The following is a 12,959-nucleotide window of genomic DNA, read 5'->3' on the forward strand; positions in this document are numbered from 1 at the left end:
TTATTAAATATTTCAACTTTTTCACCTTTAAGAGAATAAAACCAAACTTAAAATTAAGAATGTAGGATAAAGTTTGATGACAAGTATGCAGTGTTATTATAATTTATATCTCCCTTTAGACTTCCTAAGTATACTGAAGAGAGGATTCTTTGTAAACTGCTACTTAGTTCCTCAACAACTTAAAATTTACCATCATCTTTTTTCCATTTCCAGAAAATCCTTGTAAAGTAGACAACTCCCAATTACTATTAGCTACCATTTTATTTCTTTTTAGCCTCATCCAAGTGTTAAGGAATAATTGCATTGTTTGTAATTATGGATCACCTACACCACATTATGCAAAATATATTACTGGTACCTGTTAATCCCCACAACAAGAATGTTTCAACCAAGTATAGAAATAATTTTCACTATTTGAAACCAATGTACAAAATATGATGTTGTATAACATTTCTGGAATTCAATATCTCTTTTTGAGCCAATTTGAACCTTCTAAATGACTTGAAAATTAATCATTTTGGTGCATATACGATGTGTCTTAATTTATCACTCTCTGCGGGTTGCATAGACAACCACAAAAAAGACATGATAAATGTTTGATGATCAATTTGAATAAGACAAATAATCCCTTTACAACTACTGTTAAGATCACACCCACAGAAACAGCAGACTAAATCCAACAGCCCTGGGGTATACACACACTTCAAACATACTTCAGTAACTATTACTGAAATGAATACAACTCATTTGAAATTATGTGTAGACTCTAATAAATTCAAGGTGATTCCTCTCTTGGTTACCTAAGTTTGCAAAAAAAGCCATTACAATGTAAACCCCCCCTGAACATATCCTGTAACTTTATAAATCCCCAAATCCATGGGGTTGGTCCCATATCTTTCCATTAAAAGGGAACCAAACAATAAAGCCACAAATATATTATCTAGATCTATATTTATTGATATACACAAGTTACTGTGTTCATGCAATCAACTAGTCATCCTGTCATCGGCCTTGTACCCTCTCTGTTGCTTTAACAAATGCAATTGCCGCTAATTCCTGTTTCAAAAGGTAGAACTATTTTATTAATATGAAGATTAACATGACAGTATTCATTTTATTCATAACTAAGGTGGGAAGGTTGCATCAGTGAGACACTTGGTTGTACCTTGAGCCAATTTTTTGGGTTTTCACCACATTTTAAGGTCATCTGTGATCTACTTCTGAACAGATATGTGGCAACATGAAATGTTCTAGTTAAATTAAACCACATTTGTTTGTCTAATTCTCAAAGCAATAAATGGTAGTTAGAAGGAAGAATTGCTTACTGGATCTTGGGTATTTAATCCTTTAAATCCCAAGATCTGATGGTTAATTCTCCCCTCTAGCTGCTACACATTTCCTTACATAAGTTAGTTGTGAGAATTCAGTGTTAGACCAGGATAACTACTACCTGATAAGTTTGAGTATTCTCATTACCTGTTTGCTGAATAATGTATGAATATTACAGGGAGAAGTTACATGTTGACTACTTCTGGGAATTGAAGGGTTAAGGGTAAATTCCTCACTAACTTTGTACTGTTGCACATAAATCAGACAAAAGGAAGAACAAAATCATTGAAAACATGCCATATATGTTTTTCTTGTCCCCATGCCTTTCCAAACATTACAAACAATGCTACAGAAATGTATGCTCTTCTACATGTTCTCACCTTGCAAAATTCCTCTAGTACTATTGCAGCTTCAAGGAGGTTGCTTTCACTGAGACTACAAAATGATAACAGTAGTTTGTTTAAATAATATCAACCCAAATGGTTCAGTAAATTAACTTGTTGACATAGATGATTAATAGAGACTACACTATAATCATAGAGCATTATGAAAAGTAGTATTTGATTTTGTTACAAGTATGGTCACAGCTAACATTTGGCTCTTTAAAGATTAAAATGAAAATAACTTTTCTACTGCTTATGAAAGAATAAGTTTTGGCCGCCAGTATAACATACTGCTACTCTGTACAAGTTAACCCTTTACACCTTCACATCAATATCTATATTCTCTTAAATTTCCTATTGTACTGACAAGGATAATTTGGTTGAAAATCAAGAGCTTCTAAAGTTTTTGATAATTTTCCTTATTCTCATGACTTGACCTTACTTTTTGATTCAGCAGTGATACTGTAAGGAGAGATTAGATCCCAGTCACTCTTAGGAGTTAAAATGCATAGGCTGTGTACCTCTTATGGTCAGGTGATGTGGCAAGGCCCATCAGTTGTCTCCTAATAGCAACAACATTTCTCTGAAAGTTGGGTAGTCTTTGTACTCTGCCTCTCAGATCTTGAACAACCTACAAATAATACGTGGATTGAGTAATACGAACATTATTTCATATTAAAACAAAAATCATACCAGCTTAATTTCTCCTCTTAACTTCTGCGATGAGACATGAAACTTTCAAGTTAACTGAACATTTAGAAAAGGTTATGTTTAGTAAATCATGAAAGCAAACTAGATAGAGGCAAGATTAACCAAAAATTACAAGTAAAGAAAACCAAGAGGATAAAAAGACTTCTCACTTTTTTGCTGACTTTCAAGACACACAAATCAAGTTCAAATATTATTTGACTGATCATAAAGTTTCAAATATACATTATACCTTCTAGTACTCACATTGTGAAGAGTTGAATGAAGAGAGTGGCAGTTTGGTGACAGAGGCAGGGAAGCATTCAGTAGGAATTCTTGTAGTTGAGGATGATTGAACTGTGATAACAATGCTATTACACTTGTAACCTGGAGGTTCACGTCATATGGCTGTCAAAAAAAGGAATCTAACTGTTATTTTTATATCTGTCAAAACACCTACTTCCAAATAACAATCTAAACACAGATTTTAAGTAGCCACAAACTTACACATTACAATCACTGTAAAAGCTATAACCTAGAAGTGTCCTTCTTTTTTCTTCCTAACACAGGATGTGTAGTCAGGTAGGGGGTCACCATTTGCATCTAGGGGCATGCCATGATGTTCAACTAATTAATATAGATTTATATTTATCAATTTTTCTTGGCATAGAGGGATGAGATGGCTGATATCCTTGATACCTCCTCACTGTACGAATCCTCTATTACACAATGAACCCACTTCACCTTACATCCAATGTTGAACTCAAGTACATCTGCTTCATACTAGCTATCACTATCTTCAAGCTCTGTTCACCACCTCGATGTACTTAATATAAATAATTTAATAAAATACCTGATCTAACAGTCTCTGTAGTTTCTTGAAGAGCATACTCAAGAATGCCCCTTCGTAAAAGTTCTCTCTGCTGTCTTCCACATCTTGGAAAAAAAAAAGTCAAAACTTTAAATAAAATCTCAATTAGTACATGATAGAAAAGTTCATTGCACTTTTATTTATAAAAGATAATCACATATACATGTTCATGAACACACAAACTCAGTATAGGTTGAGATAACTTGAGCAATTTACCATGAGGGGGCACTGGAGTTGAGGGCCAGCCAAATGCACCTGTCTGTAAAGCACGCTGATTACACTATGAAAAAGAAAAAGAAAACTAAGGAAAAAAAAAAACAGGGATTCTCCAGATAAGTAATTAAAAAGAAACATAATGCAATTGAAGTAACTTCAACTATTTACCTGTCTGTGGGCATCTCTCAAGTATGTGTCATAGCCTGCATCACCAATTAGTGCTGATGTTTTTATTTCATCAGGAACTAGGGAAATAAAACTGTTACAGAAACCATTAATAGAGACAAAAATATGTTGTGAAAATCTGTACAAATACTATTGCCATATAGATTTTTTTTAATGTACCTATTTACAACTTGTTCCACTTCTTCTCTGTCAATATCATTACCAATCTGTCCTGGTCCTAACCCATCTGGAGTGAGTGGAGGGGTGGAAGGTGATGTTGGCGATGGTGGAGGTTTTTTAACAGGAGTTGTAGCTGGTGAAATTTCTGCTTGGCTCTCTACCACTGGTGTGTGAATTGTTGTATCACCATTGGTAACTGTAGGCGCAGCATAATACTTTCTGGTTTTCAGGTTTCGGAGTACAAGATTGTCTAGAATCATATCACAAGGTTTGTCGAGTAATGTCTCAAACAATTTTAGTGTTTCTATACTGACCTGAAAATAGATAATGAAACAAGGAAGGAGTTGGCAGCTTCAATACCCTGGGTTATCAAAATAAACTAGCCCATAGGGCAAACAAAAAACATTAAAATTTGAAAGTTGACTTTAACATCTTATCCACATGCCTCATCAGATAAGTGATCACATCTTTCAATAAGTGTCTGCCGTAATTTATGATCTCCAGCATGAAATGCAGTTTCTGGTGTTGTTTCCTCTCCAAGTAGAAATATACACATTTCTGTTGAAAAAGATAGAAAAATACTGATTAAAATTCATGTGGCAAAACTACCTTAGTGATCACCTATCTTAGGCTACCTACAGCTCTACTTACCTGATGTTTATGTCTATAGTAGACAGAATTATCCTTATTAGTTCATAACACAGTAAAATCATTTTATAGGTTTTACAAACAATGGATTGAAGAAAAAATAAATTTTGAGGAGCACTTTTTCTTTAACTTCCTCAGTCTGTAACAATCAGTTTTTCCAATGCTAGGAGGGTAATATCCACAATTCTCAAAGTACAAGTATGAGGAGATACCTCGTAGGAGTTGAGGTGAAGTGAGAGCTTTCACACATCTCCTCAACACAGCTGTCGTAGTGATAATACCAAGCTCTGATCTAACAATGAAATAAAATACAAAGATTTAGCACAGCCTGCTCCATATGTTTTTACAATGCACATCTGATGTACATGTATGAAGTAAGACCCTATGATTATAATACACATGCTGGATTTAGCTTATTATAAACATATTTACACAAGTATTAAACATGACTTTCTAATTTTATTAATACCACCTTGGTAAAAGTATAGTAGCAAAATTTCTCATTGAAATACATTCACTTGATTCAATTCCAACACCTCAGTCTAATACAGTTGTAGTGACTGAAATAAGTATTCAAACACTACACAAATTAATTTATGTAACTTCTTAACATTGACACACTTTTGAAACTATAATTATAAAAATAATTTCCTCAAATTTTGAACAAAAGGATTGAGCGAAACAACACTCACTGTTGAATGAGACCTGGCTCAATAACTGTCTGTAGAAAACGTTCTCTCACACCTACTGCTAAAGCTTTGGCCACAAGCTATAAAACAGTAACAATACAGATGCATTAGTACCATACTGTACAAATCATGAGAGTTATCAACTCTTTTCTAGCCAATGATGGATCACCATGTAAATTATGGATTTTTTAAAATTATTTCACAACAAACATTGATTATCTCCAGTGTAAAAATCAGGAATCATCTAAGGATCTCATGCCTATGGATCTAAAATGTCAGCTTTAAAACTACACAAAAATTTTTCAACACCATCTTATAAATCTGGGCTACTTGTTCTTAGCTTATTGATCAATACACACTGTGGCAAAAGAAATTTTGAAAAATTGATAATCCTACTTGCTAATTAGTACCACTATCAGAGAAAAACAAAATTTAGAAAACAATGCACAGATTTTGTAGCAGCATTAAATATTATTTTTCCTACCTTGAAATAGACATTGTTTGCACTTAATACTGTGCTTTCATGATTTAAAAGAAATCACTGTAAGTGCTCAGTTTTGCTTACAAACCTTGTGTGCCTCTTTGGAAAGTTGATCCACATAATCCAACCAAGAAAAAAATGAGATCAACCGTCTCTTGCCAGGGAATGATGAAACATCCTCATCATCACTCTGATGGTCAAGCCTGACCAAAAATAAAAGATGTTATTAATAATTATGATGCAAGCTGTTCTAGTTAGGAACCCTGTCACAGTCATAGATTTTGTGTAGCTACTGAAGTCAAAGACCTACCCCCATTTGGCAGCAACAGCAGAAATATCCAGTGGCTCTATAGTTTTTGGCAAGGCATCAAATAATACTTTTAGTCTGTCTGCCTGAAATGGTTAGAAAATAATTATCATGTTAACATTTGGTGAAAGTCTCAAAGTTAGAGCAAAAGATGTAATATAGCATAACACATTGCAAAAAAGTCTATTATGAACTAACCATAACTTCACAGAATGGAGTGTACAGGATAATTACAGTAGCTGCATGATCCTCAGGAAGGGAGGCACATAGCATTAATCCCTCACAAGCTTTCACTGCTATTCTACTATCCTGCAATGCAACAAACAGTAGTAACATTTTGTTATGAAAATGTGCTGCAAACAGCTTATGAAAAAAAGATGAGCACTGAACAAAGTACAGAAGAGTTGGTGTAAAGCTTTATTAAAAATTTGTATACAAGGAATTTGTGTCTTTTTACCAGAACAATGTAGTTATTCATTCAAGTTTTTCTGATTGACAAGGGGATCAGAGAAGAGAATACAAAGTAATTTCAAAATAATTAAAAAAAAAAAAAAGAAGTTCAAAAGTTTGATGTTTACCTCACTCTTTGACAAGTTAAGTAGAGAATTAACCAGTGTATAATCAGGTTTATCACGTCCTTGGGCCTTCACTGGACCAGACATGGAATCTAAGTCTGCTGTTGATGCTGGAGAAGAAGCTAGTGCCTGGAAAGAATCAATAATAGGCTTCTATTTATATGGTTCAACTTTAACTCAAGTTTGCGCTGAGAAACCTCCTTCTTTTTCTCACATCCTTACTCATTATAACAATGAAAACTGCAGATTTCATGAGACCTACAGTATGACTTGTAGAATAATATACGTTGCAATTGTTGTTTAAGGTCACAAATATTTTGAAAGTGTCCCAAACACTGAGTTAAATGTGATGTAAAACAATCACTTTACATACAAAAAATTATAATGCATTTTATGTTTAATCTTTAACAAGGTATTAGCTGAGGGTTACTGTATCCATAAGCTATGATACAATTGTATAGTGACAGAAGTATTTAATGTCATTTGAAAATTTTAGCCACCTTACATGGGATGCTAAGTTACTCTTAGTTTCTAAAATTCCATTTTAATTCTTCAGCACATGTTTCATGCTTGGGATTATCCCAAATAGTTTGTTAGATGGGTAAATTAGTTTATAACAAGCAAATGTATCATTTACTTTATATACCAGTGATACTCATACATGTAATTATGCATTTAAGATAATAGAACAATGATAGAACAAGCAGTTAGTATTTGTGCATGTATGCCAGGAGGTGAAGGATAAACCTGATATACCATGGATGATTGGTGTCTGAGAATAAAGAGAAAGACATTCCTACCGGCTCACCAGCATGGGAAGACAAAAAAGGTGTAGGAGTAGAGTTTGTCTGAGAACAGGAAAAGACAGTTCAAAAAATACACCTATCACTTATACATGTAGATAAAAGTGGAGTGTCATGTGTAACATTGAGTATCAGAAGTACCAGAAACCCTTAGAATGCTACACAATGACACAGTTAGAAATATGTGTCAATGAACAAGCTTGAGCTCAAGATTATTAGATATTTGCTAGGTTTGCAAAATAATTTTGCAATTACAATTATTGTGCATGGCCACTATCTGGCCACCTCAACCAATCAAGCTTAGTAAAAGGAGGGTTTATTATAAGAAACAAGTTTACACCAAATAATTTGAAAAGTACCACAAAACAAGATTTTTTTATCTTGCCTGCTCAGTGAAGCAGCCAAAGAATACATGTATAATACAAATGAAAAATTTCTATGACTTCATGTAAAACCAAGCTTTAGACACTTAAAAATATTTAAAGCAATTTGCCAGCATTAAGAACTTACTGAGATCTCACTACAATTGTTAATTATCATGTAATTTCTATGGTAAAGATACTGACTCATAAATGTAACTCCAGAGTTTTATCAGATAAGAGAGAGCAATTTAATTCAGAGATTTATCAAATTCAAAAACATGGACAACTTTAAAAATCTACCATGATAATTCATCTGTCTTTACATGAAGACTTGGACATATGCAATGTGTTAAGCAGTAAATTAACTATATTTATTATGAGGTGTATATACATGTAAGTGTTCCCTCTTGACTCTTTTCACCCTAACATTATCATCCATATTCTCCACACTGTTCTCTTTACATTTTCTACGGTAATAACAAGGAGAATTTGTTTGGCAATCAGGATTTTCTTAAGATCAGTGATTCCTTTATTCTCATGACTTTTGTGTTTTACTCAAGGCTGATACTGTAAGGAAAAATGAGAAGCCAGTCACTCTTATTGGTTAAAGGGTTAAAGTAAATTTTGGCACCCTGCCTTCATTAGTAATAACAAATATGGATTAGGGAGTGAGTTTGTATTCAGCTCACCTCAAGAAAGAAGTTCACTAAGTATGGATCTTGTCGTAACTTTGCACATACAACACATAAGAAATGGATTTCTTCATTTTCAGAAGGAGCAGCTTTCACCTCACCGCAGAGTCTGATTAGTCTCTGAGTTACAAAAAGAAAAAATAGAATTGAAAATAATGAAGACGAAAAATCTAAAGACGAGATCTATATATTATATTACTGTAACAGTGTATATACAAGATCCATATCTTTTTCAAAAAACACTATGCTAAAGAGAAATTGGAAAATAATGTATTACTAACACTAACTGATAATTCCTCAACACAATAATTGTCATTAACAAATCGACAGTCAAATTTTGCTTGAAATATACTCTTACATAAGCAGATACCACAGGGTTGTATATAAAAATATTTAATACCCACTAATTTTGACAAAAACTTGTAAGGGAAAACCAAACTTACATGAACTGGACGATAAACATTTATATGTGGTAGAAGAGGTTGTTTCATCTTGGCCAGCAGGTTTGCAAAAAACAGCAATACTTTTTGTTTCATCCCAGGAGGACACTAAAACATGAAGGATCCCAGAAGATTTGATATGGAGGTAGAAATTACCAAAGAATATGTAACAAACTGACAACAAAATGCATAAGTCAGCTCTGTTAATCTTATGAAGTGTAAAATAATGAAACACAAAGCTACACTGATTCCATGCATTGAGTTGATTCTATAGCCTACCAAAAAAGGCTTACTAGAAATACCATCATGATTTTTTTATACAAGTGAAAAGCCCCGTACTTCTTTTTTGCATATAAAAAGTGATCGGTCAGTTGAATGTTTTCAGCTTTGCTTTTAAAAACTGATTTTCCAGTTTGTCATAATTTTATTGGCTTTAAGATTCAAATTTAAACAATTCCATATGATTAGTGATTTTAGATGTCCAAGAGGTAAGATTGACATAAGTTGTTTGTGAGAGATACATTGTACGAGTTATCACTGAGGTCTCTCTCTCAGATTACCTCAAGGAAATGTCATAAGATACCTACATCTGCTCTGCCAAGAGTGTGAAGAGTGTCCAATATTTTATGCTGCAAAAGATATTCCAGACAAGGACCCTTAAAGAGGAAAAAAAGTAAAAATGTCACAAAGAAATGAAGAAGAAAACTACTTGCCAGAAAAGAATACATTGAAACCTATGGCCCATCACTGACTCAAACTCAAGATAAATCAATGCAAAAAAGAACAAAATTGCATGAGACAGAGTCCAAGAAAATACATATACACTGCACAGCTGTACTCAATTCCCCTGCAAAAAACTTTTACACCAGAACCTCAAGAACCTAACAGAGCCCATCTGAACCAAAGTGTAAAAATTTCCCTTGCACTAACACCATTGTCAAAGCTGGGTTTGAGTGTGTCTCTGTCCATTTTAAGTGAATATCAATCTTATTCAAATGAATTGAGATATTGATGACTGAGAGGCCTAAACTTGGTACTGGCAGTCTACATATTAGTCCTTTCCTAGATTGAGCAATTTGTTCAGAATAATGCATGTCATAAGACTTGTACCACACCACCATATTTTAATTTCAAAATAATTTTAAAAATATTGCTTCTAAATTATTTTAGCACGTGTTATCAGCAATCAAACAAGCAAGCAACAAGTTTATTTATAGCCTCTAAGAGAGTCTTAGTTTGCCTTCACTATAGGCAGTTTTGATCATCTCTTGATTTCAATTGTGTTTGTAATTTATTTCTGAATACTGGAGGGTATATCCATTGAATACCTTTGATATAATTGGATATATTATACAGAATATATACATTTAATAAACTGCCTAGTCCCAAAACAAGTCTCTGTCCGTTGTGGTGTTTAGAAACTTTTTGTGTACAAATAAAATAGAAAGCAATACTATGACTAACAACATATCTTTTTGTATGTGTAAAGTAGTCCAGAACTTAAAAGATCAGAAATTGGTGAAAAGAGGAACTGAAATTTTGGGTCATGATGAGCATATCCCCATAATTCTGAGTCCATGGTATTGCAGAGTATCTACAGTTTTCCTACAGGGAAACCATAATTTGTTGGCTTCAGTAATTGGGAAAGGGATGACAATAATCCCTGGAAAGATTGAATGGGATTTTTAAGGCATCCGTTTTAATAGAAAAAAATTAGCCTAAAGATCAATTCATTAAATTTCTGGTCTAAAATTTACCGTAGTTCCTCCACTGGACGGGTCATCTTCCTCATGCTTAAGAATATCTAACATTTGTTCCAAATGATATGGAATATTTGTGGATTGCACTGGAACCTTCTCATCTGCCAATCATGACAAAGGAAACGTTTGATAATTAATCAAACGCATACATGGAAGCAAACAAAAGTAATAATCTTTAAAATATGCACGTTAGATTGTATACCATGTAAACATAAACATTGATTTCGTGGCTTACCTGTGGCTTCTATGAAATAATTTGTGATGGCCTTCCAGTGGAAAACAAAGGTTTCTTGAGGAGGAACGTCAGGAGCGAGCTAAAAATTACCAGTAATATGGTGAGGTTTTAATTTAAACGTGAATATATGAGATGTTTACAAGCTCCGAAAATTGCTCAAAATTTCTTGTCTAGCTGTGCAAGACAACGGATGGGTCCACAAATTCGTACCACAAGAGCAATTCTACAATCATTAAAATCACAGACTTACAGCTTCAACTGCCTCATGGATGAAAGATCTTATTTTATGAAACATTTTGTAGTAGTTGCCTAATCGATTTACTACGCCATTTTGAATTTCGTTCAGCTGAGGTGCAATTCGACATGCGCATGCTTAGTCTCCCATAATGCTGCAGTAATTTCATAGGGCTGCAATAACGTGCAAAACAACACATCTATTCTCTTTTACTCTCCTGCAGTTTTGATTCGGTGCTTACGATCGGGGGCTCGCCTACTCTCATTCAAAGTAATACTGGCATAAAAGAAAAACAGGAGATTTTCTGAGTCGAGAGCTTTCACCACCAAGATTTGAAAGTCAAGTCTAGCAACTACTGATGATGGTGCCAGATACATTTTGGGAGGAAAATCAAGGTTGATGCCTAAACTTGATGGTCGCGGGTTGATGATTTTTAACTTTTCATTGCCTCTCTGTTTGACAATGTCTTGAAATTATAAGAATAACTTGAGAAGTGAACATTATTATAACGTCATACCTTTCGCCAGGGCTTGGATGGAAGAACGCGCCATGTTTTTTTTTTCCTTTTTTTGTTGTTTTCTGGTTTTTTTTTTTGCTTTATGTTTTTTTTTGTTTTTTTTTTGTTTTTTTTGTTTTTTTTGTTTTTTTTTATCCAAAGAAAACTGGCTGCGTCAATTTAAACATTCCATACGCAGCCAGTGCATCCACCACCAACAAACAGCCAATCTTGACATAGTGACAAACTCGACCAGTTATTGTAGATTGTGAAGCTCTCCTTGCCTCTTCAGACATGACAGGCAACTTTTCCTCTTCCGTGTTTGGCTTCTCTTTGATTTCCATTCTCTTTAACTTATGACTCATCTCTTGAAGCGAAGAGTAAATCTTGAATTGAACATCACGATCTCTTTTCACCATCTACTTGTCCGCTTCAGCTTTCAACTGAAATCGTTTTATATCTTCCTTAGCCTTCCAGCACATTTCCTCCACCTTATCCAAGTCATCAAAATATTTATTAGCACGTTTCTCGAGCTCGCGAAATTGTCTTTTCATTTTGTCGACAGCGCTTTCGTCTTCGTCAGGTACAGCACTCGAAGATTGCATCCTGTTTTCAGTCACAGTCGAGACCATTTTCAATTGATTACTGCTACAGAAGTGTCTATATGTTCTTCGTCATGCAACCAAAAAGGTACTTGAAGAAAGTTGTCAACACTACGCAGAAATTTGGCAATTTGATGTAACAATTGACTCGTGTTCTTAATTGATTAAGCGCGCGCTGCTTTAAAACTGCGGCAATAATTTGCATAGGTATATTCCAGAAGCATGGTCGAAAGATGTTTTCGAAAACTTTTAAAATGAGGAAGTTCCCAATCAAATTTAGGAAGTTAGGTTCCGGCAAGTAAGAATGGCAGTCACCCAGTTAGTCTAGATTTTTTTGCCGTACAATTAATTCTCTTTTGCACGTGACACTGGTGTGTTTAAAGATTGGATATGCATGCGTTATGGATGACCAAGGTTAACTCGCAAACATGTCCTTATTGATAAAGCAATGGTTAATTTTCACAGAAGTGGTTTAAATATCCTTTGGAATGGAGTACTGTATGGGTAACCTAGCTTAATAATTGTGAGAAGGAATCGTTGGGTATATTGGTAAGAACGAGGGGGGAGGGGTAAAGCAACGACTTAATGTGATTTGAAGGGACATCTGAGAGTCTCCTTGTTTCTATTCTTGAACAGCTTCAAGAAAATGGCCCAAATTGTCAAATTGTTGAACGTCGAAATGGACAACTCACTAAAATGCGTCCTTTTCATCAAAGTAAGCGGTCAGATAACAAGCGTTACGTTGTAGAAGTAAGGTGAGGTATTTTTTTTTGAGAATTTGACGTGTTATTTTATTCCCTAGG

At 34.3% G+C, this 12,959-nt stretch overlaps 1 protein-coding gene across 2 annotated transcripts; it reads right to left on the reverse strand.

The window, feature by feature from the left end:
- Positions 1-60: 60 nt before the first annotated feature.
- LOC131788754 (FHF complex subunit HOOK interacting protein 2A) lies at positions 61-11,159 on the reverse strand. 2 transcript variants are annotated; one of them, XM_059105840.2, is made up of 22 exons: positions 11,074-11,159; positions 10,824-10,902; positions 10,586-10,689; positions 9,416-9,484; positions 8,832-8,936; positions 8,386-8,508; positions 7,332-7,379; positions 6,535-6,660; positions 6,155-6,265; positions 5,960-6,042; positions 5,738-5,852; positions 5,172-5,248; positions 4,692-4,771; positions 4,277-4,389; positions 3,832-4,145; positions 3,655-3,745; positions 3,487-3,550; positions 3,253-3,335; positions 2,667-2,807; positions 2,234-2,343; positions 1,710-1,764; positions 61-1,056 (listed from the first exon to the last, which is right to left on the reverse strand). In XM_059105840.2, the coding sequence occupies exons 1-22, from the start codon at positions 11,116-11,118 to the stop codon at positions 1,003-1,005; spliced, it is 2,190 nt and encodes a 729-aa protein (XP_058961823.2). In that variant the 5' UTR covers positions 11,119-11,159; the 3' UTR covers positions 61-1,002. The 2 variants fall into 2 exon arrangements, with proteins under 2 accessions (XP_058961823.2, XP_058961825.2); XM_059105842.2 differs by lacking the exon at positions 7,332-7,379.
- Positions 11,160-12,959: the final 1,800 nt, after the last annotated feature.

The sequence above is a fragment of the Pocillopora verrucosa genome, chromosome 1, assembly GCF_036669915.1.
Source record: "Pocillopora verrucosa isolate sample1 chromosome 1, ASM3666991v2, whole genome shotgun sequence".
Classification (NCBI taxonomy): Eukaryota; Metazoa; Cnidaria; class Anthozoa; order Scleractinia; family Pocilloporidae; genus Pocillopora; species Pocillopora verrucosa.